Here is a 26,363-nt window from a genome sequence, read left to right as displayed (position 1 = left end):
GGTGCGAACCGAACCGGGGGGTGTTCGGCTCATCCCTAATTACCATTCATCTGTTTCTAAAACAAAATTCCCATGTGCACCTCTACAGTACCTGTGTCATTTTTTCCAGAAGGTTTACCCTGGTCTTTGAAGAGGACACAATGGAATCATTCACTATATGTTGACTGGAATATATGTTGTTTTCACTAAGCTTAGTAAATCTGGTTTTCTGGCAGAAGTTCCTCTTGATACAACTATTTAAATGGCACTCTCTTGGCCATAAAGCAATTCTGAAGGGGATAGTCTCCACTAAAGGCACAAAGATGGATCAAGGACTGAAAATCTTCACTCTTCTGAACTTATGCATAATGGGTATGACTTTGCTATTTAAAATAGGTACATACTGTATATGTAGTGCTTTTAAAGGTCTAGGTAGTCAGCCTAGGGCAGGGGTAGGCAACCTGGGGCCCTCCAGCTGTTGCAAAACTATAAGTCTCATCATGCCTCTGGGAGTAATTGTAACTGCCAGCCTTGCAATGGGAAATGTAGTTCTACAACAGCTGGAGGGCCCAGGTTGCCTACCCTTTTCCTAGGGGAATAAAGTTAAATTATGGCATTGGTTAAATCTGTTTAACCGTTTCAGCCCCGGAAGATTTGGCTGCTGAATGACCGGGCCATTTTTTGCGATTCGGCACTGCGTCGCTTTAACTGACAAATGCGTGGTCCTGTGGCGGTTCACCCAAACAAAATTGACGTCCTTTTTCCCACAAATAGAGCTTTCTTTTGGTGGTATTTGATCACCTCTACGGTTTTTATTTTTTGCGCTATAAACAAAAAAAAAAAAGAGCGAGAATTTTGAAAAAAATACAATATTTTTTACTTTTTGCTATAATAAATATCCCCATTTTTTTAAAAAAGATAATTTTTCTCAGGTTAGGCCGATATGTACTCTTCTACATATTTCTGGTAATAAAAATCACAATAAGCGTATATAGATTGGTTTGCGCAAAAGTTATAGCGTCTACAAAATAGGGGATAGATTTAGAACCTTTTTTATTATAATTTTTTTTTTTACTAGTAATGGTGGCGATCTGCTATTTTTATTGGGACTGCGACATTAGGCAGACACATCAGACACTTTTGACACATTTTTGGGACCATTGGCATTTATACAATGATCGGTGCTATAAAAATGCACTGATTACTGTAAAAATGTCACTGGCAGGGAAGGGGTTAACACTAGGGGGCGATCAAGGGGTTAGCTGCGTTCCCTCTCTGTGTTCTAACTGAAAGGGGGAGGAGACTGTCTAGGGTTGATGACTGATCAATGACCATACTTTGTATGAACACACAATCTGTCTGCTCTCCCCACAGAGAACCAGAATCTGTGTTTACACATACAGATTCCGGTTCTTGGTGTGTCACGAGCGATCAGCTCCGGGGGCATGCAGTGGACACCCCCGGGCACTCGCATCGGCCTCGGGGTCCGCTCCTAATGGCCACAGTTAATATAACATCGCTTTGCCTAGCCGTGTCATTCTGCCACAGTAAAACTGCAGCGGCTGGTCGGCAAGTAGTGGAGAAGGAGAAGGAGAAGGAGAAGGAGAAGGAGAAGGAGGAGGAGAAGGAGAAGGAGGAGGAGAAGGAGGAGAATAATAGTCTGCTGCTGGATCTGATAATTTCAAATGATCTTTACCCAGTTATCAGTCAGCATTTTCCAAGCTATTTCTGTGAACTACATAACACCTCCCCCTAGGTTATAGAGATGATGGGAGGGGGTTGTCCTGTAGTTCATGCCCTGGTGTGATACAGTATAGAAAGTAAACATTGATAACCTAGGACAGAAAGTGTGTAATGCCGCGTACACACAATCAAAATTTTGGTTGGAAAAAGCTCTGATGGTTTTCCCGACGGAATTCCGACGGGATTTTGCTCAAGCTGTCTTGCATGCACATGGTCACACCAAATTCCGACCGTCAAGAATGTGGCGACGTACAACATGTACGACGGGACTAGAAAAAGGAAGTTCAATACCCAGTAGCCAATAGTTTCCATCTCCTAGCTGAATCTAAGCATGCGTAAGTTTTTGCGCGTTGGAATTGCATACACAAGATCGGAATTTCCGTCGGGAAAATTGAGAATATGCTATTATTTTTTGCTGGTGGAAATTTGGACAGCTAAATTCCGATGGAGCATACACACGGTCACATTTTCCGATGAAAAGCTCTCATCGGTCTTTTTTTGGCCAGAATTCAGATTTTGTGTACGCGGCATTACTGACAGGATCATCAGGTGAAAATAAAAAAAATAAAAGCAAGGAAAAAGAAGAAAATGAATTCAGCCACCACATATATGGACTGGTAAGTTGCAATATTTTATAAATGTTTTTGGCTTTAGATACACTTAAAGTCAGAGATACCTTCAAACGATACAGTTGGTAAATGTTGTTGACTTGACAGAACCAAGTCAGAATCTGAGTGTGACCAACATAAGAGCAAATATTAGAATTCTATACTGTGGACTATCATCACAGCTGTCATTTTTAGAAGTTCAGGAAGCCTATTGCATTTTCTCTCTGCAGCTCAGGCCAAAGAGGACTCTCTGATCATCCATACTCTGTACACAAGTGTTATGGTACCTGACTATCAGCTTGGAACCACTGAGATTGTATCATCACCAGTGCAGATGACCCAGAAATATCCACTTCTAGTTACCATTACAGCTAAGAAGAAAGCATCTCTATGCGATACTCCTACCGAGACTGGCTCAGAAAGTACAAACGCCTCCTGCCCTGATCCACATCTAACCCTTTCTATAACGGCGATCACAAATTATGGGATAACACATGTGTATGACATTCACATCATTGGAGGACTCTGGTTGACAATAAATGTAGGAATAGGTTTATCTTTTAATACTATGTCACTTGGTGCACAAAAAGATACCGCCAAACTATATATCAATTATAACTATGAAAGCAAATCAACTAATATTCAAGGTCTTAAAAAAGATAGCAATGCTACAGTCATTTCTGTAAGTCTTCAGACTGCCACTGTTCAGACAACGCCTTCTGAGACACAGAATCGTATGGTGCTAAGTGGAGAACCCGCACTGCGTAAGTAGAAGATAAAATGTATCATTTTTCATTTTCCACATATATCATATTTGCTAAGTGTTCTTCACTTTATCTTATATTTATTTAAAACCTCATCCCACTCCCAGGGACATGAGGACAGCAGGCAAACAGCCAATTACTAATTGTTTCTCTGCTGCAGTCACCTAATGCCACGTAAACATGGGAATTTTGGTCAGAAAAAGCTCTGATGGTTTTTCCGACAGAATTCCAACGGGATTCCGCTCAAGCTCTCTTGCATACACACGGCTACACAAAAGTTCTCTGAACTTTTGACCGCCAAGAACGCGGTGACGTACAACACTACCACGAGCCAAGAAAATGAAGTTCAATGCTTCCGAGCATGCATCAAATTGTTTCCGAGCATGCGTAGGAATTTTGCGCGTCAGAATTTGTACAGACGATCGAAATTTCCGATCTGAACTTTTCCCGACCAAAAAATTGAGAACATGCTCTCAATCTTTTGTTGTCCGAAATTCGACCAGCAAAAGTCCAATGGAGCATACACAATCGCATTTTCCGACCAAAAGCTCACATCGGACTTTTGCTGGCACAATTTCCAATTGTGTATGGGGCATTACACTTACAGGTCATGTTCCTCCCTCAGCCTCTGACTGGGCAGTGAGCAGACAGCAGCAGACTGATGAGCAAATTTCTCTGTAACTTTGCTCTCACTATCAGAATGCTCTTTGTTAGTAACATGAAAACAGTAACATACCAGTTTGGTGCCGTGTGCTGCTTCTTCCTCTCCCTGTCTGAGCCCTGCTGCACAGAGGACAGCAGGAAGCTATTGCTAGGCCAAAGCAGGTACTTAATACTCATAGGCTTGCCTGTTCCATGGAAACATCTGATGCCGTGTTATGCCATATATAGAGGGCTCAGGGAAATTCTTATGCTGCATACACACAATCGTAAATTCGGCCAGCAAAAGACCGATGAGAGCTTTTGGTCAGAAAATGTGATCGTGTGTATGCTCCATCAGACTTTTGCTGGCCAAATTTCGGCCAGCAAAAGATTTAGAGCATGTTCTTAATTTTTCACTCGGAAAAAGTTCCTATCCGAAAATGCGTTCGTGTGGCAATTCTGACACGCAAAAACTCACGCATGCTCAGATTAAACTACGAGATGGAAGTTATTGGCTACTGGCTATTGAACTTCCTTTTTCTAGTCCCGTTGTACGTGTTGTACGTCACCACGTTCTTAACGGTCGGAATTTGGTGTGACCATGTGTAGGCAAGATGGCTTGAGTGAAATTCCGTTGGAATTCCATCGGGAAAACCATCAGAGCTTTTGCCGACCAAAATTCCGGTCATGTGAACGCGGCATTATTTCACAATAAAATAAGGGTGCTTTAATCTGCTAATCTGATGGGAGTGCTTTGGGGTTGCTAGCAGAATTGTTGGTGGTACTATAGCACACCCAAGTTTTGCTCTTCAAGTGGCACCCAGGGCACATACCATACCCTGGATACACCACTGCCTGAGACTGTTGCTGGAAGCCACCATCTTGGATGCACCATCAGCCGCTCCAGCAGGCTGAGAGCTGCCATTCAAGCTGTGGTGGCTGGTGGGTTTTTTTGTGGGGGGGGGGGCAGCAAACAACCCCCTCCCCCTGGGACACCAATGAAGCAGCACTAACACAACTGCCAACTACCACCAACCCCCGTGGCGCGACATGGCACAGAATTACCACCCCCCCCAGCACCCACTGTCCTTATCCTGGATGTGGACGACGAGAGAAGCAGTCGGAGCTGATACAGCCATCTTCCAGCGTGGTAGGGGGCTCGGGAAAATCCTCTCCTGGAGCAGCTTCTGTGCAGTGTTAATTTAGTCGACTAAAACATTTTAGTCAACTAAAATTACTAAAACATTTTAGTCGACTAAATGAATACTATTTTAGTCAACTAAAATGCGATGAAAACAATTGAGATGACTAAAATACGACTAAAACTAAATGTCATTTTAGTGAAAAGACTATGACTACAACTAAATTGCAATTACTGAAATGTACTGGAGAATTAGTCAACTAAAATGTAGGACATTTTAGTAGACTAAAATGTACTGGAGATTTAGTCGACTAAATACCACTAAAACAATTGCAGAAGTCTCCTCTCTGCTCCTCCCGGCGCTAGGCATCTAATAGGATCGCCTGATGTTTTGGCCAATTGGGAAACAGTTTCATACCTGCTTCCCAATTGGCCGGGAGGAGGATCAGTGTTGCAACAGCGAATGAATATGGAACACACCTGGGTGGGCTCCGGACGCATCCTCTGCGACCTGAGCCCACCCGATTTTGAAACCTATTAAAGCCACTAGCTCTAATCAGGTGCTTCGAAAAAGAAAAAAAAAACGCCTCTGCAATTCATGCACCCGGTGTCCTGAAAGGGGCCTGACACATAAAAAGGGGGTTGCCATGGTGTCTGTGGATAGATTCATGCTATGCATGAATCTATCCACCATATATAGGGTGTGGCAAGGAGAGACCAGTAAAACCTGAGTGCTTGCACACTGAGTCCTATGGGGCGGAGAAGGAGCGGTGTATTGAAATTAATGGGCATTGCTGCCGAAGCACCTGCAAATCGTTTCGGCACCGCTAAAATGAGTTTTAGCTGCTTTACGCGCAGCTAAAACTAGTGGCACTTTATCGTCAACACCAACCTGCCCGCCCCTGGGTGAAAGCATTCTAAAGCTCTCATCACCTGATTTTTCAGAATAAAAGGGATTAAAGGGTTCATTCACTTTTTCTAACTTTTTGAAAAACATACCCAAGCATTACAGTGTCCTCAGCAAGCTCAGTATATGCAGGGTGAAGAGAGGAGGGCATTAAAATAAGCAGTTGAAAAAGTAAGCATTCTTTTAACCACTTCAGCTCTGGAGGGTTTACCCCCCTTCATGATCAGGCTATTTTTAATAATACGGCACTGCGTTATTTTAACTGACAATTGCACGGTTGTGAGATGCTGGACCCAAATAAAATGAATGTCCTTTTTTTCCCCACAAATAGAACTTTTTTTGGTGATATTTGATCAGAGGTGATCTATTTATTTTTTTGCGCTATAAACAGAAAAAAAAACAACAACATATTTTTGGTAAAAAAATTTTTTTTTACAATAAGTGTATATTTCATAGTTTCATAGTTAGTAAGGCTGAATAAAGACACCAGTCCATCCAGTTCAACCTGAGTGAGTGTCTACAATTGTCCCTATCCCTGTACATTGCACACTCACATCAGTCTCTACCCTCAAGGAGCCCACTATCCTAGGTCCCAATTCCTATACTAGGGCCAATTTTGGACAGAAGCCAATTAACCTACCTGCATGTCTTTGGATTGTGGGAGGAAACCGGAGCACCCCCCCCGGAGGAAACCCACGCAGGCACAGGGAGAACAAGCAAACTCCAGGCAGGTAGTGTCGTGGTTGGGATTTGAACCAGCGACCCTTCTTACTGCTAGGTGAGAGTGCTAACCACTACACCACTGTGCTTTGGTTAAATAATAAGAAAGGTGCAGCGCTTAGATTATGACAATATCTATATAATCTTTTACCAGTGTAAATAATATAATCAACTTTAATAGTGAAAAAAACTCTGCATAAATTAACACTATTAATGATTCTATGTTTTAGACAACACTATATCCAAAAAAAAAAAAAAAAAATTGATATACGTATATCCACCAAGGTGGACGTGTTAAGAGTCCATAAGTGAAACAATATGGTGACAAAGTGCAATATCTTGAGAAGTTATAGTGACTTCAGTGAATACTTTGCAGAAATCCACCACCACGAGAGGAGGCTTACCAGATGTAATGGACCCAGTTAGGGTCCATTACATCTGGTAAGCCTCCTAGTGAGTCACACAAGTTTATTGATGTAAATCCACACGAAAAAAACAGCTGGCAAAACTTGTAACTTCTCAGGGGTACTAGAGTAGACAGAGATGGTAACCGTTACCGTTCTGGTAACAGAGAGCATAAGGTTTTGTCTGTCTTTAACACTCCCCAATGTCTATTTAAAATAGTTTGTATATCTCTATGTTGAATAGAGTATGAAGTCAGAATAGACCATTTATGCCACTGCGTTGCCAGATTTGATGCCACTGCGTTGCCAGATTTTATTTCCATGCTTGTATTTGCCTGTAATATGTGAGTACCCATTTACGCTTTTAATGTTAATAAAAGTTTTAAATGGTATTTCACTATGAGGCTGTATTTTCTTCTTTTTGGCCTATAATATATGTGGAAGAATCTCTGTCCTCAGTCACCCCAAAAGGTGGATAGCCATTTCATCTATTTTTGGGTCATCTCTCTGTCTACTCTGGTACCCCTGAGAAGTTACAAGTTTTGCCAGCTGTTTTTTCGTGTGGATTTACATCAATAAACTCGTGTGACTCACTAGGTATATACCGAACTGGGTCCATTACATCTGGTAAGCCTCCTCTCAAGTGGTGGTGGATTTCTGCCAAGTATTCACTGAAGTCACTATAACTTCTCAAGATATTGCACTTTGTCACCATATTGTTTCACTTATGGACTCTTAACACGTTCACCTTGGTGGATATACGTATATCAATTATTTTTTATTTTTTTGTATATTTGGATATAGTGTTGTCTAAAACATAGAATCAATAATAGTGTTAATTTATGCAAAGTTTTTTTCACTATTAAAGTTGATTATATTATTTACACTGGTAAAAGATTATATAGATATTGTCATAATCTAAGCGCTGCACCTTTTTTATTATTTCACCATTTTGTTTGTTGCAGTAAGTCTGCGGTGCTGGCAACTATTATTTACAGTGCCTTGCGAAAATATTCGGCCCCTTGAACTTTTCAACCTCTTGCCACATTTCAGGCTTCAAACATAAAGATGTAACATTTTTATTTTTTGTGAAGAATCACCAACAAGTGGGACACAATTGTGAAGTGGAACGAAATCTATTGGATTTTTGAAACTTTTTTAACTAATAAAAAAATGAAAAGTGGGGCGTGCAAAATTATCCGGCCCCCTTGCGTTAATACTTTGTAGAGCCACCTTTTGCTGCGATTACAGCTGCAAGTCGCTTGGGGTATGTCTCTATCAGTTTTGCACATCGAGAGACTGAAATTCTTGCCCATTCTTCCTTGCAAAACCGCTCAAGCTCAGGGAGGTTGGATGGAGAGCGTTTGTGAACAGCAGTTTTCAGCTCTTTCCACAGATTCTCAATTGGATTCAGGTCTGGACTTTGACTTGGCCATTCTAACACCTGGATACGTTTATTTGTGAACCATTCCTTTGTAGATTTTGCTGTATGTTTGGGATCATTGTCTTGTTGGAAGATAAATCTCCGTCCCAGTTTCAGGTCTTTTGCAGACTCCAACAGGTTTTCATCCAGAATGGTCCTGTATTTGGCTGCATCCATCTTCCCCTCAATTTTAACCATCTTCCCTGTCCCTGCTGAAGAAAAGCAGGCCCAAACCATAACGCTGCCACCACCATGTTTGACAGTGGGGATGGTGTGTTGAGGGTGATGAGCTGTGTTGCTTTTACACCAAACATATTGTTTTGCATTGTGGGCAAAAAGTTGGATTTTGGTTTCATCTGACCAGAGCACCTTCTTCTACATGTCTGGTGTGTCTCCCAGGTGGCTTGTGGCAAACTTTAGATGAGACTTTTTATGGATATCTTTGAGAAATGGCTTTCTTCTTGCCACTCTTCCATAAAGGCCAGATTTGTGCAGTGTACGACTGATTGTTGTCCTATGGATAGACTCTCCCACCTCAGCTGTAGTTCTCTGCAGTTCATCCAGAGTGATCATGGGCCTCTTGGCTGCATCTCTGATCAGTCTTCTCCTTGTCTGAGCTGAAAGTTTAGAGGGACGGCCAGGTCTTGGTAGATTTGCAGTGGTCTGATACTCCATCCATTTCAAAATGATCGCTTGCACAGTGCTCCTTGGGATGTTTAAAGCTTGGCAAATCTTTTTGTATCCAAATCCGGCTTTCAACTTCTCCACAACAGTATTACAGACCTGCCTGGTGTGTTCCTTGGTCTTCATGATGCTCTCTGCTCTTTCAACAGAACCCTGAGACTATCACAGAGCACGTGCATTTATACAGCGACTTGATTACACACAGGTGGATTCTATTTATCACCATCAGTCATTTAGGACAACATTGGATCATTCAGAGATCCTCGCTGAACTTCTGGAGTGAGTTTGCTGCACTGAAAGTAAAGGGGCCGAATAATTTTGCACGCACCACTTTTCCGTTTTTTATTTGCTAAAAAAGTTTAAAATATCCAATAGATTTCGTTCCACTTCACAATTGTGTCCCACTTGTTGGTGATTCTTCACAAAAAATAAAAATTTTATATCTTTATGTTTGAAGCCTGAAATGGGGCAAAAGTTTGAAAAGTTCAAGGGGGGCCGAATACTTTTGCAAGGCACTGTATTTGTTGTTTGTGGATAGCGCGTTTTTTTTCTCACACTATCTATATCTATATCTATATCGCTAGTAATGGTGACAATTAGAGACTTATAGCAGGACTGCGACATTGCCGTTGACGAATTGGACACTAACTGACACTTTTGGGGACCAGTGGCACCAATACAGTGATCAGTGCTAAAAAATATGCACTTTCACTGTACTGACACTGGCAGGGAAGGGATGAGCCGAACACCCCCCGGTTCGGTTCGCACCAGAACTTTCGAACGGACCCCAAATTCGTACGAACTTTAGAACCCCATTGAAGTCAATGGGACTCGAACGTTCGAAATTAAAAGTGCTAATTTTAACGGCTAATATGCAAGATGCTGTCCTAAAAAGGGTTTGGGGACCTGGCTCCTGCACCAGGGGACATGGGTCAATGCCTAAAATGTTTTTAAAAATTGCCGTTTTGGCGGGAGCACTGATTTTAATGACGATTAAAGTGAAAAAAAAAAGTGAAATATTCCTTTAAATATCGTGCCTGGGGGTGTCTGTAGTATGCCTGTGAAGTGCCACGTGTTTCCCGTGTTTAGAACAGTCCCTGCACAAAATGACATTAAACAGAAATAACATCATTTAAAACTGCTTGCGGTTTTAATGTTATATCTGGTTCCTGCAATATGGTTGAAAATCATTGAGAAAAAAGGCATGGGTAGCCCTCCCTGCCCATTACCAGCCCCTTTGGGTCTTGTATGCATATTAAGGGGAACCCCCTACCCATATTAAAAAAAGGAAATGCGTGTGGCCCCCAGGCCCTATATACTCAGAACAGCAGTATACAGACGGTGCAAACAAGACAGGGACTGTGTAGGTTTGTTGTGTTAAGTTGAATCCGTTTGTAATTTTCAACTGGTACATTTTTAAAGTGTAGCTCCAGTCAAAAAAACTATTTTTAAGCTTTTTGGAAAACGTAGGGAAGGGTTATCACTCCTGTATAATTTGTTTTGCCGTCCGTCTTTTTTCATCTCACTTGCTGTTTTCTCCTTCTGTTTGCAAGTAGATGTTTGTAAGTTGGATGTTTGAAAGTAGGGGCCTGCCCTATATGCTCAGCAGAAATGGCGGAACAAGGTGTTGGTTTTGCCACAACATTGTAAGCCCTCAAAGTGACTCTTGGTGGGCGCTGGAGCGCCCTGCTGTGATCGATTATATCAAGAAATGTAATTACATGCCATTGTTGAACAGTGGTAGAAAAATTGACCTTTGGTGGTTGTGGTGCAAGTGCCACAACACTATAAGTCCTCACAGTTACTCTGGGTGGGCACAGGAACGGGCCCTCCTGTGAAATATTATATCAAGAATTGTAATTACATGTCCCTGTTAAACAGGGGCAGAAAAATTGGGCCTTAGGCACTAGTGCTGATGCCACGACACTGCAACCTCTCCCATATACTCTAGTTTTATTGCAGGAATTAGCCCTGCTGCAAAGCATTGCATCAAAAATTGTAATTAAACGCCCCTGTTAAACAGGGGCAGAAAAATTGGGCTGATGGCATCACCCAGAACCAGAAATGTTCTTCCAACATATCAGCGGAGGAGGAAGAGGATAGACAATCAACATAACAGGACAGTCACTCAGCATCAGCATAGGCAGTCTTGAAAGGATGTGATATTTCAAAAAAAATTATTCGGTTACATCAGCTTCAGGTGCTTGGTAGCTGTGGGTTATCCAAGACTGATTCATCTTGATGAAGGTCAGTCGATCAACTGATTCGGTGGACAGGCGCACCCTGTGATCGGTAACAAAGCCACCAGCAGCACTGAAGGTGCGTTCCGAAAGAATGCTGGATGCAGGACAGGCCAGTAGCTTAAATGCATACTGTGCAAGCTCTGGCCAGTGATCCATCCTCAAGACCCAGTAAGCTAGAGGATTTTCGGTGGGAAAGGTGTCCAAGTCTGACCTTGCCCCTAGGTATTCCTGCACCATGTAAATCAGACGCTGGCAATGGTTGCTGGAACCAATCATACCTTGGGGTTGCGGACTAAAAAATTGTCTGAAAGCATCAGACGGCCACCTTCTCCACCGCTCCTTCTGACCGATGCCTCAGCAACACGTTGACCAGGACCAGGAGTTTGTAACCTCCCAGTCTCTGGGAACGCGTTGCACAGACCTTTCTGCAAGGCCTCCCGGAGATGTCTCATCCTCTGCTCCCTCTGCGATGGCAAGATAAGGTCGGCAACCTTACCCTTGTACCGTGAATCAAGGAGAGTGGCCAGCCAGTAATGGTCCCTCTCCTTGATCCGAAGAATATGAGGATCCTTCCGCAGGCTTTGCAGGATCAGGGAGGCCATGCAGCGTAGGTTAGCTGAGGCATTCGGTCCGGAGTCCTCTGGGTCACTAAGGACAACATGATCCGCAGCTACCTCCTCCCAGCCACGTACAAGTCCACGGGTTTCTTGGGACTGTAAATCATCCCTACAAGACTGCGGCTGCTGCTGATGCTGAGTGCCAGCCTCCACCTCCATAATGACACAATCATCCTCCTCCTCTTCCTCCTCCTCATCCTCTTCCTGTGTGATGGGTGGCACAGCAGGAACACTGTCTGGATAAAGGGGGCCTTGAGAGGCAAGGAAGTCCTCCTCTTCCTGCCTCTGTTCTGCCTCAAGTGCCCTGTCCATTATTCCATGCAGCGTATGCTCCAAGAGGTGGACAAGAGGTACAGTGTCACTGATGCATGCACTGTCACTGCTCACCATCCTTGTGGCCTCCTCAAATGGTGACAGGACAGTGCATGCATCCCTGATCATGCCCCACTGGCGTGGTGAGAAAAAACCGAGCTCCCCTGACCCTGTCCTGGTGTCCCACAGGTACTCATTGATGGCCCTCTGCTGCGTGTGCAGCCGCTGCAGCATGGCCAACGTTGAGTTCCACCTGGTGGGCATGTGACATATAAGGCGGTTCTTGGGCAGGTTCAACTCCTTTTGGAGCTCAGCCAGCCGAGCACAGGCATTAAATGATTGGCGAAAATGCACACAGACTTTCCTGGCCTGCTTCAGGACATCCTGTAAACCCGGGTACCTGCCCAAGAACCGCTGCACCACCAGGTTAAGGACATGAGCTACACAGGGCATATGGGTCAGTTGTCCCTGTCGGAGGGCGGAGAGGAGGTTGGTGCCATTGTCGCAAACCACCATTCCTGGCTTAAGCTGGTGTGGCGTCAACCACCTCTCGGCCTGCCCCTGCAGAGCTGACAAAACATCCACCCCAGTGTGGCTCCTGTCCCCCAAACAAACCAGCGCAAGCACGGCATGGCATCGTTTTGTCTGCGTACTTGCGTAGCCCCTGGAACGCCTACGGAGCACCACTGGTTCTGAGGACAGAGCACTGGTAGAGGCCATGGAGGAAGAAGAAGAGGAGGGGGTGGAGGAGAGAGGTGTGTCACAACCAATAGTAGCATTTTGGAGGCGTCGTGGCGGAACAACCTCCGACACTACTGCACCTTGTCCTGCATCCTTCCCAGCTGGCAGAAGAGTGACCCAATGGGCCGTGAAAGACAGGTAACGTCCCTGTCCATGCCTGCTGGACCATGAGTCAGCGGTAATATGCACCTTACCGCTGACCACCCTGTCCAGCGAGGCAAGGACATTGCCTTCCACATGCCGGTAGAGAACCGGAATCACCTTCCGTGAGAAAGTGGCGTTTGGGGACCTGCCACTGAGGAACCGCACATTGTACAAACTCACGGAAGGGGGCCGAGTCTACCAACTGAAAAGTCAGCAGTTGAAGTGCTAGCAATTTAGCCAAGCTAGCATTCAACCGCTGGGCATGTGGATGGCTGGGAGTGAACTTCTTTCGCCGGTCCAGCAGCTGGGGCAGGGACATTTGCCTTCTATAATTGGACGTGGTTGTACTGCTAGCAGAGTGCCCGGAAGCACTTGGCTATGAAACACCTAATTCTACACCTTCATTCCTCTCAGAGCAGGTTTCAGAGAGGACTGAAGGTCTAGTGGGGTTGGAGATGCCAGCTGATGAGGCGCAAGTAGAGGTCCGCTTTGTTCTTTGGTGTGGGTCTTTGAGGTACGCTTGCCAACGAGCTGCATGGCAGGTCAACATATGTCTGGTCAAGCATGTGGTGCCCAAGCGGCTGATGTTTTGGCCCCGCGAGATACGCTTGAGACATATGTTCCAAATAGCAGCGGTGCGATCTGATGCACTTGTCTCAAAAAAGGCCCACACCAAAGAACTTTTAGAATAACGCGCAGAGGCAGCGCCCTGCACAGGCGGAGCTCTGCGGTGTGATTCAGTCAGTGTGCTGCCCCTAAGCTGGCCCCCGGAGGGCATCCTGCCTCGTTGGACATGTGCCTCCTCCTCCTCCTCTCTCCTACCAGGCACCCACGTGGAGTCAGTGCCCTCATCATCCCCTCCCTCTTCATCGCTGTAGCAAACCTGGCAGTATACTGCAGCTTGTGGAACATGACTGCCAGATTGCTGTCCTTCTTGAGCATCCCCTCTCTCTGCATTCACGCTACTGCCTTCCTCTAGCTGAGTATCATCATCAGAGCCTACGAAACACTGGGCATCCTCCTGGAGCATGTACCCAACACTGTGCTGAAAGAGTTCAGGAGACTCCTCAGGAGGACGTGGTGGGTCTAGGGAAGGAGTCACTGATGATGACATTGAGACGAGGGAAGACGATGCGTTGGCAGCTGCTTTGCTAGTACCCTGAGACTGGGTGAGAGAGGAGGATGAAGAGGGCTTGGTCATCCACTCTACCAAGTCGTTGGCATGTTGCGGCTCAACATGTCCAGCTGCCGCAGACAGCACGCACAAGCTCCTAACACTGACTGCAAGCTCTATTATAAAAGATGGATATATCGCTAGCTATATAGGTGAGGTGAATATAGCCGTGTATACTGCGGTCAGGGCACGCAGACAACAACCACTACAGAAGAGCAAGATCGAAAAATAGGCCGATAGCGATCGGTGTACACTGTGTTGAAGGTACACAGAACACCCACTAACTGCTTCAGACGCCAACACACTACACAAGGCCACCGCGCTGGTGGCCTTATATAGTGTGGGGCGTGTACTACACAGCCTGAGCTATGATTGGCCACAGGCATCCTGCCTGTGGCCAATCATGGCTCTCCTCGCTGCCGGCACTGTGATTGGCCAAGCATGCGGGGTCACAGTGCATGCTTGGCCAATCATGAGCTAGCAATGCACTGCGCCATCGCAGTGCATTGTGGGCCGTGAGCGCCACACGAATTTGGCACGAAAGGGCCCATAATGTTCGGAATTCGCCGAACGGGCGAACAGCCGATATTCGAGTCGAACGTATGTTTGAATCGAACACGAAGCTCATCCCTACTAGGGAGCACTTGTTAACTGTGTGTGTGTGTGGGGGGGGGGGGGGGTGCTTGCACTGAGCAGAAACACAGGATCTCTGCCTTCCCTACTAACAGAACGGTGATCTGCCTTTGCTTACATAGGCAGAGTGCCGCTCTGCCTCTGTCTGAGATGATCAACGAGTCCTGGAAGACATCGGGTCTGCCGGACCCGCTGATTGGCTCCCACTGTGTGCGCCCCAGACTCGGAAGTGCAGAATCGTGTACCTGTATGTGATTCTGCACACAACAAAAACCTGACAGAAATGTTAACTCTGCCTCACTGTCCAAAGTAAAAAAAAAAAAAAAAAAAATGGTTGGTTTGCACCTTTATGTCATCCTCACCATATCCTCTTTCTTATTTACAGTATTTTATTTATAATGTTTACAGGTTTTTATCTAAGAAAAGTGGCGGCAGAGAGTAGACTGTCAAGTCTGTCCATTTTTTTTGTTTGTTCTTTATTTGTTTTTTTTGTTTAGATCTGTGTTTGTCCCAAGCATGTTTCAATTCACTTACTGTCAGGGCAGCCATCAGACATTGTGGGTCCCCTTACACAGCTCTAGGCCTTGCCCCCCCCCTCCCCCCCAGCCTCACGTGTTTGTGACGCAACGCATCAGGGAGGAGCCAGGTGTCTTATTCGTCACTTCCAGTCGCGGCCGAGACCGGAAGTCCTATTGTTTACACGCGCAACTGCCTATTTTGATGTGTGGATTTACTTTTATTAAAATTACTTTGATTTACTACACATGAGAGTCCCCTTCTCTCCTTATCTTCTCTACTGCCGAGATCTCCTTATCTTCTCTACTGCTGAGATTTGTTATATACGGACGGAGGGGCGGGACATACGAAGAAGAGAGGAAGCGTGATTACCATTCATTTTCTTAAAGCGGTTATGACCCCTGGGGGTCTGGGATTGGGGTGAGAGGCTGGGGGAAATGGGGGGTGCACAAGTGGAGCACTGAAGGATCCTGTTTTTGGTGGACTGTCATAAGTGTGGAGTTCTATGCACCTTCATGACACTGCATGAATATTGAGGACTTTCACTATCGGATATTTGTTTATTGAACAGCACTTGTTGACATTGTGAATCACCTGACTTTTATCGGATGAACTTCTTTCATTGTTTACGAATTTGCGTTTTTTGCACATATTTATGTAAGTGTGGCTTATTACTACACTTTATGTGTGATTTTGCACTTTAGTCACTTTATCAGTAATATTTTGCACATTGTTGGATTTTGGTCATTTTGCACATCATTTTGTACATTTATATTTATAAATTTATATTTATTTATTTATTCACGTTAGGATAGTGTGACAATTAATTTTTAGCAGGTAGCGCTGCATATCACTGCTTTAATAAGGCATGTACCCACAGAGACATGTACCCACAGAGACATGTAAACACACAGAGACATGTGTACACACACACACACACACAGGCATGTACACAGACAGACAGGCATGTACACAGACAGACAGGCATGTACACAGACAGACAGGCATGTACACACACACGCATGTACACACACGACTAGGGATGAGCTTGGTGTTCGATTCGAACGCATGTTCGATTTGAACATCGGCCGTTCGTCTGTTTGGCGAATTCAGAACTTTGTGGACCGTTCGCACCAAATTCGTGTGGCCCGAACGGCCCACAATGCACTACGCCATTGCAGTGCATTTCTGGCTCATGATTGGCCAAGCATGCACTGTGACCCTGCATGCTTGGCCAATCACAGCGCCGGCAGCGAGGAGAGCCATAATTGGGTTTAGTACACGCCCCACACTATATAAGGCTGCCAGCGTGGTGGCCTTGTGTAGTGTGTTGGCGTGCAGGGAAAGAGCTAGATAAGCAGGGACATTGTGTTCTTTTCTCAGCCATCTGCAGGAGTTAGTGGGTGTTGTGTTCCTCCAGCATAGTATACACTTGTAGCTACCCTTTATTGCTGTTGCTCTCTAATACAGCCATCTGCAGGAGTTAGTGGGTGTTGTGTGCCTCCAGCACAGTATACACAGTATACACCTGTATCTATCCTTTATTACTGGTGTTCTCTAATACAGGAATCTGCAGCAGTTAGTGGGTGCTGTGTGCCTCCAGCACAGCACAGTGTACATCTGTATCTACCCTTTATTGCTGGTGTTCTGTAATACAGGAATCTGCAGGAGTTAAAGTGGGTGTTGTGTGCCTCCAGCACAGTATACACCTTAAGATTCCCCTTATTGCTGGTGTTGTCTGTTGCATAGCTTGCATATTAGCCTTTAAAATTAGCACTTTTGATTTTGAACGTTCGAGTCCCATAGACTTTAATAGGGTTCTAAAGTTCGTGCGAATTTTCAGTCCGTTCAAATGTTCTGGTGCGAACCGAACCGGGGGGTGTTCAGCTCATCCCTACACAGGACTGTAGACACATAGGCATGTACACAGTCACACACAATGCCGCCCTTAGGCCGCGTACACACGCGGGGACTGTTCGCTCAACTTTGTCCGTCAAACAGTTTCAGCGGACAGTCCGCTCAAAATTAGCATGGACGGACTTGGCCACACACGACGAACGAACAGTCCGCTGAAACCGTGCGCGATGACGTGAACGCCACGTACGACGGGACTAGAAAACGACGTCCTATACACTGCAATGCAAACTTCGGCGTGTAAATCCTTTCTGAGCATGCGCGGAACTTAGTTTGACGAACAAGCCTACACACGAGGGGACTGTTCGCTGAAACAAAGTTTCAGCGGACAGTTTTTCGGAATTTCCGAAAAACTTTGTTCAGCAGACTGTCCGCTGAAACTGTCCGCTGAAAGCCCACACACGAGCGGACTGTCCGCCGAAACACTGTTCAGCGGACAAAGTTGAGCGAACAGTCCCCGCGTGTGTACGCGGCCTTACTTGTAAGGTGGTCCTAATCCCAGCTCTTGTTTCCATATGCAGAGGGGGTGCACATGCATGAAATGGCCAGAGGTGGCAGCAAAGAGCCCAATGTCAGCTCATGACAGAGCAGCAGCCTTCTGACTCACACAGATACAGGAACATCCACAGAGCTCCTCTGCACCCGCCCCCGCCTTCTCATGTCCCTGCCAGTCGGCTGGGCCCATCCAGACGCTGGGGCCCCTTACAAGTGTATAGGCTGTACCCCCCTGATGGCAGCCCTGCTTACTGTTGACTGACTCCCTACCTCTGCTGGAAGTTTATTGAAAGCATCAACTACAGTTTCAGTAATTCTGTAAAATAATACTTTCTCAGATTAGATTTGAACTTACCTCCAGTTAGTTTGAGGTCATGTCCCTGTGTTCTTGATTTTGGTTTCATATTGAAAATACTGCCCTCTTGAATCCTATTCACCCCCATTGATGTATTTAAAGGTTTCAATCATGTCTCCCCTTTCCCTTCTTTCCTACAGACTGTACATATTAAAGAGGAACTGCAGTCTGCTCACATAAATTGCAACATCTTTGCCATTCTGAAGCTTCCCTCCAACCACTTTGCATATTATTTTAAATATATACTGTGATTTTGTACTTGCCAAATATGCTGCAGAAATCTCCCTCCACTGAGTCTGGTGCTCCCACTGTAACTGTGGGCACAGGAAGCTGCTGCCTGTTCACCTTCTGGATTTACAGACACACAGAGGCACACCTCCAGTTCTGCAGCTCTCATTGGCCCTCTTATGACTCATTCCCCCCCCCCCCCCTCCCTTCCTGGCAAACTCTCACCAGAGTGAGAGACAGAGCTGTGTGCATGATCATAACACTATGCTAATGACCAGACAAGAAGCAGGAAGTGGGCTGTAGAAGGCATTTACTGGCAGAAAAAAAATGTTTTACTATCCAAAGTTAAAACAACAAGGGCAGAAGATTTAATAGATGGAAAGATGAAAAAAATTACTGAAGTTCCCGCTTTAAGTTCCTGAAGTCGCTCTCGATATGTTTTATCCCCCAGACCTTTCATAATTTGGTTACCTGTCTCTGGACTCGTTCTATTTTATCAACATCTTTGTGTAAGGTAGGTCTCCAGACCTAGACACAGTATTGTAAATGAGGTCTAACTAAGGGTCTACAGTGCATCCAGAAAATATTTACCGAGCTTCACTTTTCCCACATTTTGTTGAGTTACAGCCTTATAACAAAATGGGTTACATTCATTATTTTCCTCGAAATTCTTAAAACATTACCCCATAATAACAACATGAAAGAAGTTTGTTTCAAATCTTTGCAAATTTATAGAAAAAAAAAAGGGGAAAAAAATAAATCACATATTCACATTTATGTACATATATATATATGTACATATACATATATATGTACATGTATTCACAGCCTTTGCTCAATACTTTGGTGAAGCTCCTTTGGCACCAATTACAGATTCAAATCATTTTGAGTATGATGCTGCAAGTTTGGCACACCTATTTTTTGCAGTTTCTCCCATTCTTCTTTGCAGAACCCCTCAAGCTCCATCAGATTGGATGGGGAGCGTCTGTGCACAGCAGATCTCTCCAGAGATGCTCAATCAGGTTCAAGTCTGGGCTCCGACTGGACCACTCAAGGACATTAATAGAGATGTTATCTTGACTGTGTGCTTTGGTTCATTGTCCTGTTGGAAGATGAACCTTCACCCAAGCCTGAGGTCCAGACCACTCTGGAGCAGGCTTTCATCAATGATGTTTCTGTACATTGCTGCATTCATCTTTCCCTCGATCCTGACTAGTCTCTCAGTTCCTGCCACTCAAAAACATTCGCACAGCATGATGCTGCCACCACCGTGCTTGACTGTAGAAATGGTATTGGCCAGGTGATGAGTGGTGCCTGGTTTTCTCCAGACATGATGCTTTCCATTCAGGCCAAAGAGTTCAATCTTTGTTTCATCAGACCAGAGAATTTTGTTTCTCATGGTCTGAAAGTCCTTCAGGGGCTTTTTGGCAACCTCCAGGTAGGCTTTCATGTGCCTTTTTACTAAGGACTGTCTTCCGTCTGGCCACTCTACCATATAGGCCTTATTGGTGGAGAGCTGCAGAGATGGTTGTTCTTCTGGAAGGTTCTCCTCTCTCCACAGAAGAAAGCTGGAGCTCTGTTAGAGTGGCCATCGGGTTCTTGATCATCTCCCTGACTAAGGCCCTTCTCCCCAATCGCTCAGTTTGGCCGGCGGCCCACTCTAGGAACAGACTTGGTGGCTCCAAACTTTTTCCATTTGCGGATGATGGAGGCCACTGTGCTCTTTGCGACCTTTAATGCTGCAGACATTTTTCTGTACCCTTCCCTAGATCTGTGCCTCAATACAATCCTATTTTGGTGGTCTACAAACAATTCCTTAAACTTCATGGCTTGGTTTGTGTTCTGACATGCACTGTTATCTGTGCGACCTTATATCCATAGGTGTGTGCCTTTTCAAAGCATGTCCAATCAACTTAATTTACCACCGGTGGACTCCAATCAAGTTGAAGAAACCTCACAAGGATGATCAGTGGAAACCGGATGCACCTGAGCTCAACTTTGAGTGTCATAGAAAAGGCTGTGAATACTTATGTACATGTGATTTTTTTTTTAAGGTTTTTATTTTTAATAAATATGCAAAGATTTCAAACAAACGTCCTTCATGTTGTCATTATGGGGTATTGTTTGTAGAATTTTGAGCAAAATAATGAATTTAATCCAACAAAATGTAGAAAAAGTGAAGCGCTGTGAATACTTTCCTAATGCACTGTATATAGGGGATTTAGGTCCTCCTTCCTCCTGCTGGTGATCCCTCTAGTGACACATTCGCTTTCCTCACTGCCTGGTCACATTGTTTCCTTGTTTTGCAATCATCTAAAATAAGTATCCCCAAATCTTTTTCCTCTGCAGTGCTGGCCAACACTGTACCAACAAAAAGCGTTAATTTTGGCAGTCAATTTCAATGTGGTTTTAGTCTTAGGACTAAAATGGCATCTTTAGTTTTAGTCCAATTTTAGTCTTCTGCAAGGGTTTTGGTTTTAGTCATAGTCTTTGCTTAAAATGCCATTTTAATTTTAGTCCCATTTTAGTCATCGTATTTTAGTTGACTAAAATCTCCAGTACATTTTAGTCAAATAAAATCATTTTAGTAAACTAAAATCGAATGTGCACAGTACACAGCCCCCCGCAATACACAGCCCCCATCCTCTGCACAGTATACAGCCCCCCACCCTCTGCACAGGACACAGCCCCCCACAATACACAGCCCCCACCCTCTGGACAGGTACACAGACCTCTACCCTCTGCACAGTACACAGCCCTCCACGCTCTGCACAGGACACAGCCCCCACAATACAAACCCCCCACCTTCTGCACAGTACACAGCCCCCCACCCTCTGCACAGTACACAGCCCCCCACCCTCTGCACAGTACACAGCCCCCCACCCTCTGCACAGTACACAGCCCCCCACAATATACAGCCCCCACCCTCTGTACAATGCACAGCCCCCCAGCCTCTGCACAATGCACAGCCCCCACAATACACAGCCCCCCTGCACTCCCAGGAGACCCCCAGTCTCTGCACAGGACACTGCCCCCCACAATACACAGCCCCACTCTCTGCACAGTACACAGCCCCCCACAATACACAGCCCTCCACCCTCTGTACAATACACAGCCCCCCAGCCTCTGCGCAATACACAGCCCCCCACAATACACAGCCCCCTGCACTCCCAGGAGACCCCCAGTCTCCTGGGACAGCACTGCCAGCATACCCGCCAGCCTTTTCTCATACATAGCTCATCCTGTGTCACATTCATTGTAAATCAAAGTTTCTTAATACCACAATAGTTCTGTTCTTTCTTTGACCCGGTCACATAACCGCTCTCCTCTGACATTTCATGAGTGGTCATGTGACCGCTCTCCTCCTCCAATCTAAAGCAACACTGGGAGGAGGAGCAGGAGGAGAAGAGCGGCCGACAAGAATTTAGTTATTTAGACAATGAGAGTGACACAGGAGGAGCAGTGTAGGGGAAGGGGCTGGCAGTGATTTTTTTTTTCCTAACTTTAGACTATGCTGGCAGTGCTGTCCCAGGGCCAGGAGAGGTGGGGCAACTGGCCTGACATTCCCCAATGTGTGGCACCGGGGGGGCGGATGGCCCAATCCCTGCCCCCCCGTTGGTAAAAACAAATATAACACACATGCAATGTGTTATACGCCTATAAATAGGGTAGTTCGTGAGGGTAAACTTCCCTCCTTGCTGTTTTCATCCCGTTTTCGTTAAGAAACAAAAACGGATTTGATTTTTGTCAGTGGACGAAAATGTGCTGTACTTTTAGTTTTTGTTTTTGTCACTATAAAAATTCCACTGACAAAATCTTTGACGAAAACGTTTTCGTTGACGAAATTAACACTGCCCCAATGTTGTACTCCGTCATGGGATTCTTTTTCTTTAGGTGCATTATTTTACAAATATTTAGAAACAGTGAGGTTGGGTTCACATATTCACATACATGCAAGTGTGTCAATGGAGCCAGTTCACACATGTGCGGGGAAGCCATGGTCCTGACTGAAAAAGGGTTCTGTGTTTTTGGGTCCAGTTCATATGCGAATTCAGGCAAAAATTCTGACCTGATTCGCACCTGAACCGATGAACTGACACGAAACTGGACCCTGGGCATGAACCTACAGTCGCACATATGTGCACATATGTGAACCCGGATTGAACTGCAGTCTCCAGTGCTTTGACCAATGCCAAATCATGTTCCATGTTAAAGACACCTCCAGGGATATCAACCCAATTACACACCTTTGTGTCATGGGCAGAAAGTCATACCACCCCAAAAAAAACATCACGTACATTTACAGTAGATTAAATAGAACGGGACCCAGTACAGAGCCTTGTGGTACACCACTAGTGATTGCTCTCTGTTCACGAGCAAACCTTATTTACAACCACACTCTGGATATTACAATATATTTACATATATTGTATATTCAGTTTAGTCCCTGAACTCAAAGAGCTTAATTTTATACTTGAAACTTGAATCTTTGCTTAAGTTCAGATCTAGAGGTCAGAGGAAGAGGTTACTAACATAACAGTTGTCGCTTAAGACTTGTTTCTGCCTTTTCTTCCCAGGTGCTGGAGCAGTATGGGGAATCATCCCACTGGTTCTGCTTACATCACTGCTCAACTGAAGCTGACGATGGTCTTTCTTATTGTAAGTTATGTTAGTTGTCTGTGTTAAGGAATGTACACGCCCAGAGCCATGAGGGGAGGGCCAGAGGGTCGACTGCCCTGGGCGCAATGCTTTACTGTAGACACCTTCCTTCTGTTGCAAGGCTGACAGAAGTAAAGACAGCGACAGTGATTTTGACAAGGAAGTGACTGCTGGGTATAGGATCCCCTAAGCTTGCACATCATAAGCGGGGGAGGGGGACGCAATTTGGAATATTTGCCCTGGACGCTGGATGACCTTGTCCCGTCACTGTACACATCATTGGCTCCTGGCATATGTCAGGCCTTAGGCCTGCAACCACCAATTGACATTACTGCTACCCAATTTGATACTGTCTTCTCCATGTGGGGAAGCCATCTACAAAAGGATTACAGATACTGTTAAAGGTGACTGATGATATTTAAAGTGGTTGTGAACCCTGTTTCATCACTTTTTCTACAGGTAAGCCTATAATAAAGCTTACCTGTAGGTACCGTGAATATCTCCTAAACTTGCACAGTTTCAGAGATATTCACTGTATCTGCATGTGCCGATGTCAAATGCGGGGGAACCCGCATCCAATTCGCAATAGTGTGAACCCAGCCTTACACACACATGAACTTTAATAACATCCCAGTCTTAGTCCATAGCAGCCTTTCTCAACCTTTTCAACACAGAGGAACCCTTGAAATAGTTCTCCGGTCTCAGGGAACCCCTGCTAAAAATTTGAAATCTACAACTCATGATACATTAGTGTGATGGTCAGTGGGAAGAATGGTCCTTACACTTGTGGTCATTGGGAAGAATTACCTCATTTAACCTACAGATAGTTAAAAAGGTCACTGGTATCAGTGGGAACTTATCTGAGAGGCAGAAATTGCCAAATGCTGAAGGAACCCCTAGCAACCTCTTGAGGAACCCCAGGGTTCCACGGAACCCTGGTTGAGAATCCCTGGTTCAATATTGATTGGCTGCTCTCCTGACGGGGGGTCTGTGCTGATTGTTTATCAGTGCAGTCCCCCCTCAGATGCCTACACTGGACCACCAGGGAAGCCGTCAGGACCATCAAGGAAGCTCCTAACATGTGGGTGGTCATGTACATCCCCCATGGCCATCCACATGTGAAAATGAATGCCCAACATATGCCAATCAGTGCCCACAAATGATTGCCCAGCAATGCCACCCATCTGTGCCCACCTATCAGTGCCACTCATAAGTACCCATCAGTGATGCCTATGAGTGCCCATCAGTGCTGCATACCAGTGCCACCTATCAGTGCTCATCATCAGTGCCACCTCATCATTACCACCTCATTGGTGCCCATCAGTGCCACTTTATCAGTGCCAGTCAGTGCAGCCATATCAGTGCCCGTCATTGAAGATGAAAACCTACTTATTTACAAAACATTTTAACAGAAGCAAAGAAAAACTTTTATTTCTTTAAAAATTTTCTTTTTTTTTATTTGTTGCGTAAAAAATAAAAATCGCAGAGATGATTGAATACCATCAAAAGAAAGTACTATTTGTGGGAACAAAATGATAAAAAATGTGTTTGGGTACACTGTAGCATGACCGCGCAATTGTCATTCAATTTGCGACAGCACTGAAAGCTGAAAATTGGCCTGGGCAGGAAGGTGTATAAGTGCCTGGTATTGAAGTGGTTAACTAATGCAGGGCATTGCATTTTTATTTGTATCACTCTTGAGTTAGTTGTAAACTTGTTGTATAGACATATAAATCTTAACTCTTTGGTTTGTACTCCTACTAACCAGATTTCTGTTATTTCTATTTGCAGACTTCAACAAATTCACTACAATCAAGATACATTCTGATTAACATATCTCTATATTGCAACCATTATTTTTATACCTTATTTCTTTTGAATGATTGAAAAATTTAAATTTTGCATTATGATTGGCATTCTAAATTTGGGATCACACTGTATCTAAATCAAAAAACAAAAAATGTAATATATTGCAGCTTACTGGTTCTTAGATGTGGTGGCTGAATTTGTTTTTATTTTTCTGGGTTTCTTCCTCTGTTTTTACATGGTGAACCTGCCAGCAATGCACTTCCCGTTCCTTCATGTCTACACTCATTCTACTATTGGAGGCAGCCATGGTTGTCACACAGGCTGGACTTCAAACATGAGCATTATGTAATGACAAGGTAATAATAAGAAATAAATAATGGACTTTAAAGCGGTATTAAACCAAAATTGTAATATATCACAGCTTACTAATCATTAGATGTGATGGCTACATTCATTTTATTTTTTTAGTCTTTTACCTCTGTTTTTACCTGGTGATCTGGCCAGTAACACCTCCTGTATTATACAGACACCTTACAGGAGGCACAGTAGATAGCAGCAGTCTGTGGGTGAGGGAAGTGTTAGCTGCACTAGCAGATTTAAAAACACTGACAAATTGAAACTGAACTCCAGCTAAAGCTTTATAATCAGTTACAGCAACAGTTTTTGCTTTTGGGATAAAGGTATTACATAAACAAATAAAAACAGCAAAACACATAAAAAAACACACCGCAATGAATCAAAAATGCACCAGAATGCATAAGGAACGTCTATGCACAACTGCATCCGGAACGCAGAAATTTTGGTGTTAACTGGCCCTTTAGTGTGTATTTGCTGTATTTAGAGTGTACTTACTGGGTGTTAAAAGCTAATTCCATAAGATGGCTGTGCCTCTGAAAAGCAATCCATATTCAAATTGCTTTTCAAAGGAATTTGACAGGCGGTGAGGAGGTGCTATGTTGCCTCTGTACCACCCCTTTTTAACCTTGAAAATGCTACACCACTGAAACATTTTAAAATAAGTCGCATTCAGTGGTGCTACTTGCTGCCAAACACAACAGGGAGATCATTTTTGCTGCAGTCGCAGTAGGAGAACACCCCCATGTGCTACCCTTGCAGCTTGAGGGGTGCATTTGGTGGGGTAGTAACAATGCATCTCAACTACGTTTTTACCATCCCCACTCTGACATTGGGAAGTGCCCTTTATATAGTGTGATATACAGGTTGTGTCAAAGGCTAATAATAATAATAAAGGGAGATGAACTTCTGATTGAACTTTTAATACTTCAGATGATGACACAATGAACAGGGCCTGGAATTAGCACTGCAACAAATCATGAGACCAGCTTGTGAAATGATATCACATTGTTATTGTGGGTCTTGGGTTTCACAATGATTGCAAAAAAAAAAGCCTGTGCAGTCTGGGGACACATACACATAGCTCCCAACTGTCCCCGATTTCCAGGGACTGTCCCTGATTTGGAACAAAGTCCCTCTGTCCTCATTCCTTC

The 26,363-nt window shown here is 44.6% G+C and overlaps 1 protein-coding gene across 1 annotated transcript; it reads left to right on the top strand.

Annotated features, from left to right (window-relative positions):
* Positions 1-184: 184 nt before the first annotated feature.
* LOC143938474 (uncharacterized) lies at positions 185-25,247 on the top strand. Its single transcript, XM_077460896.1, has 4 exons — positions 185-351; positions 2,561-3,094; positions 22,965-23,046; positions 24,838-25,247. The coding sequence occupies exons 1-3, from the start codon at positions 303-305 to the stop codon at positions 23,021-23,023; spliced, it is 642 nt and encodes a 213-aa protein (XP_077317022.1). The 5' UTR covers positions 185-302; the 3' UTR covers positions 23,024-23,046; positions 24,838-25,247.
* Positions 25,248-26,363: the final 1,116 nt, after the last annotated feature.

This window comes from Lithobates pipiens, unplaced genomic scaffold (assembly GCF_037356315.1).
Source record: "Lithobates pipiens isolate NorthernLeopardFrog02 unplaced genomic scaffold, aLitPip1_a1.2 Scaffold_1, whole genome shotgun sequence".
Taxonomy (NCBI): domain Eukaryota; kingdom Metazoa; phylum Chordata; class Amphibia; order Anura; family Ranidae; genus Lithobates; species Lithobates pipiens.
Note: the sequence above shows the minus strand (reverse complement) of the source record. Positions and strands in the feature narration are given on the sequence as shown.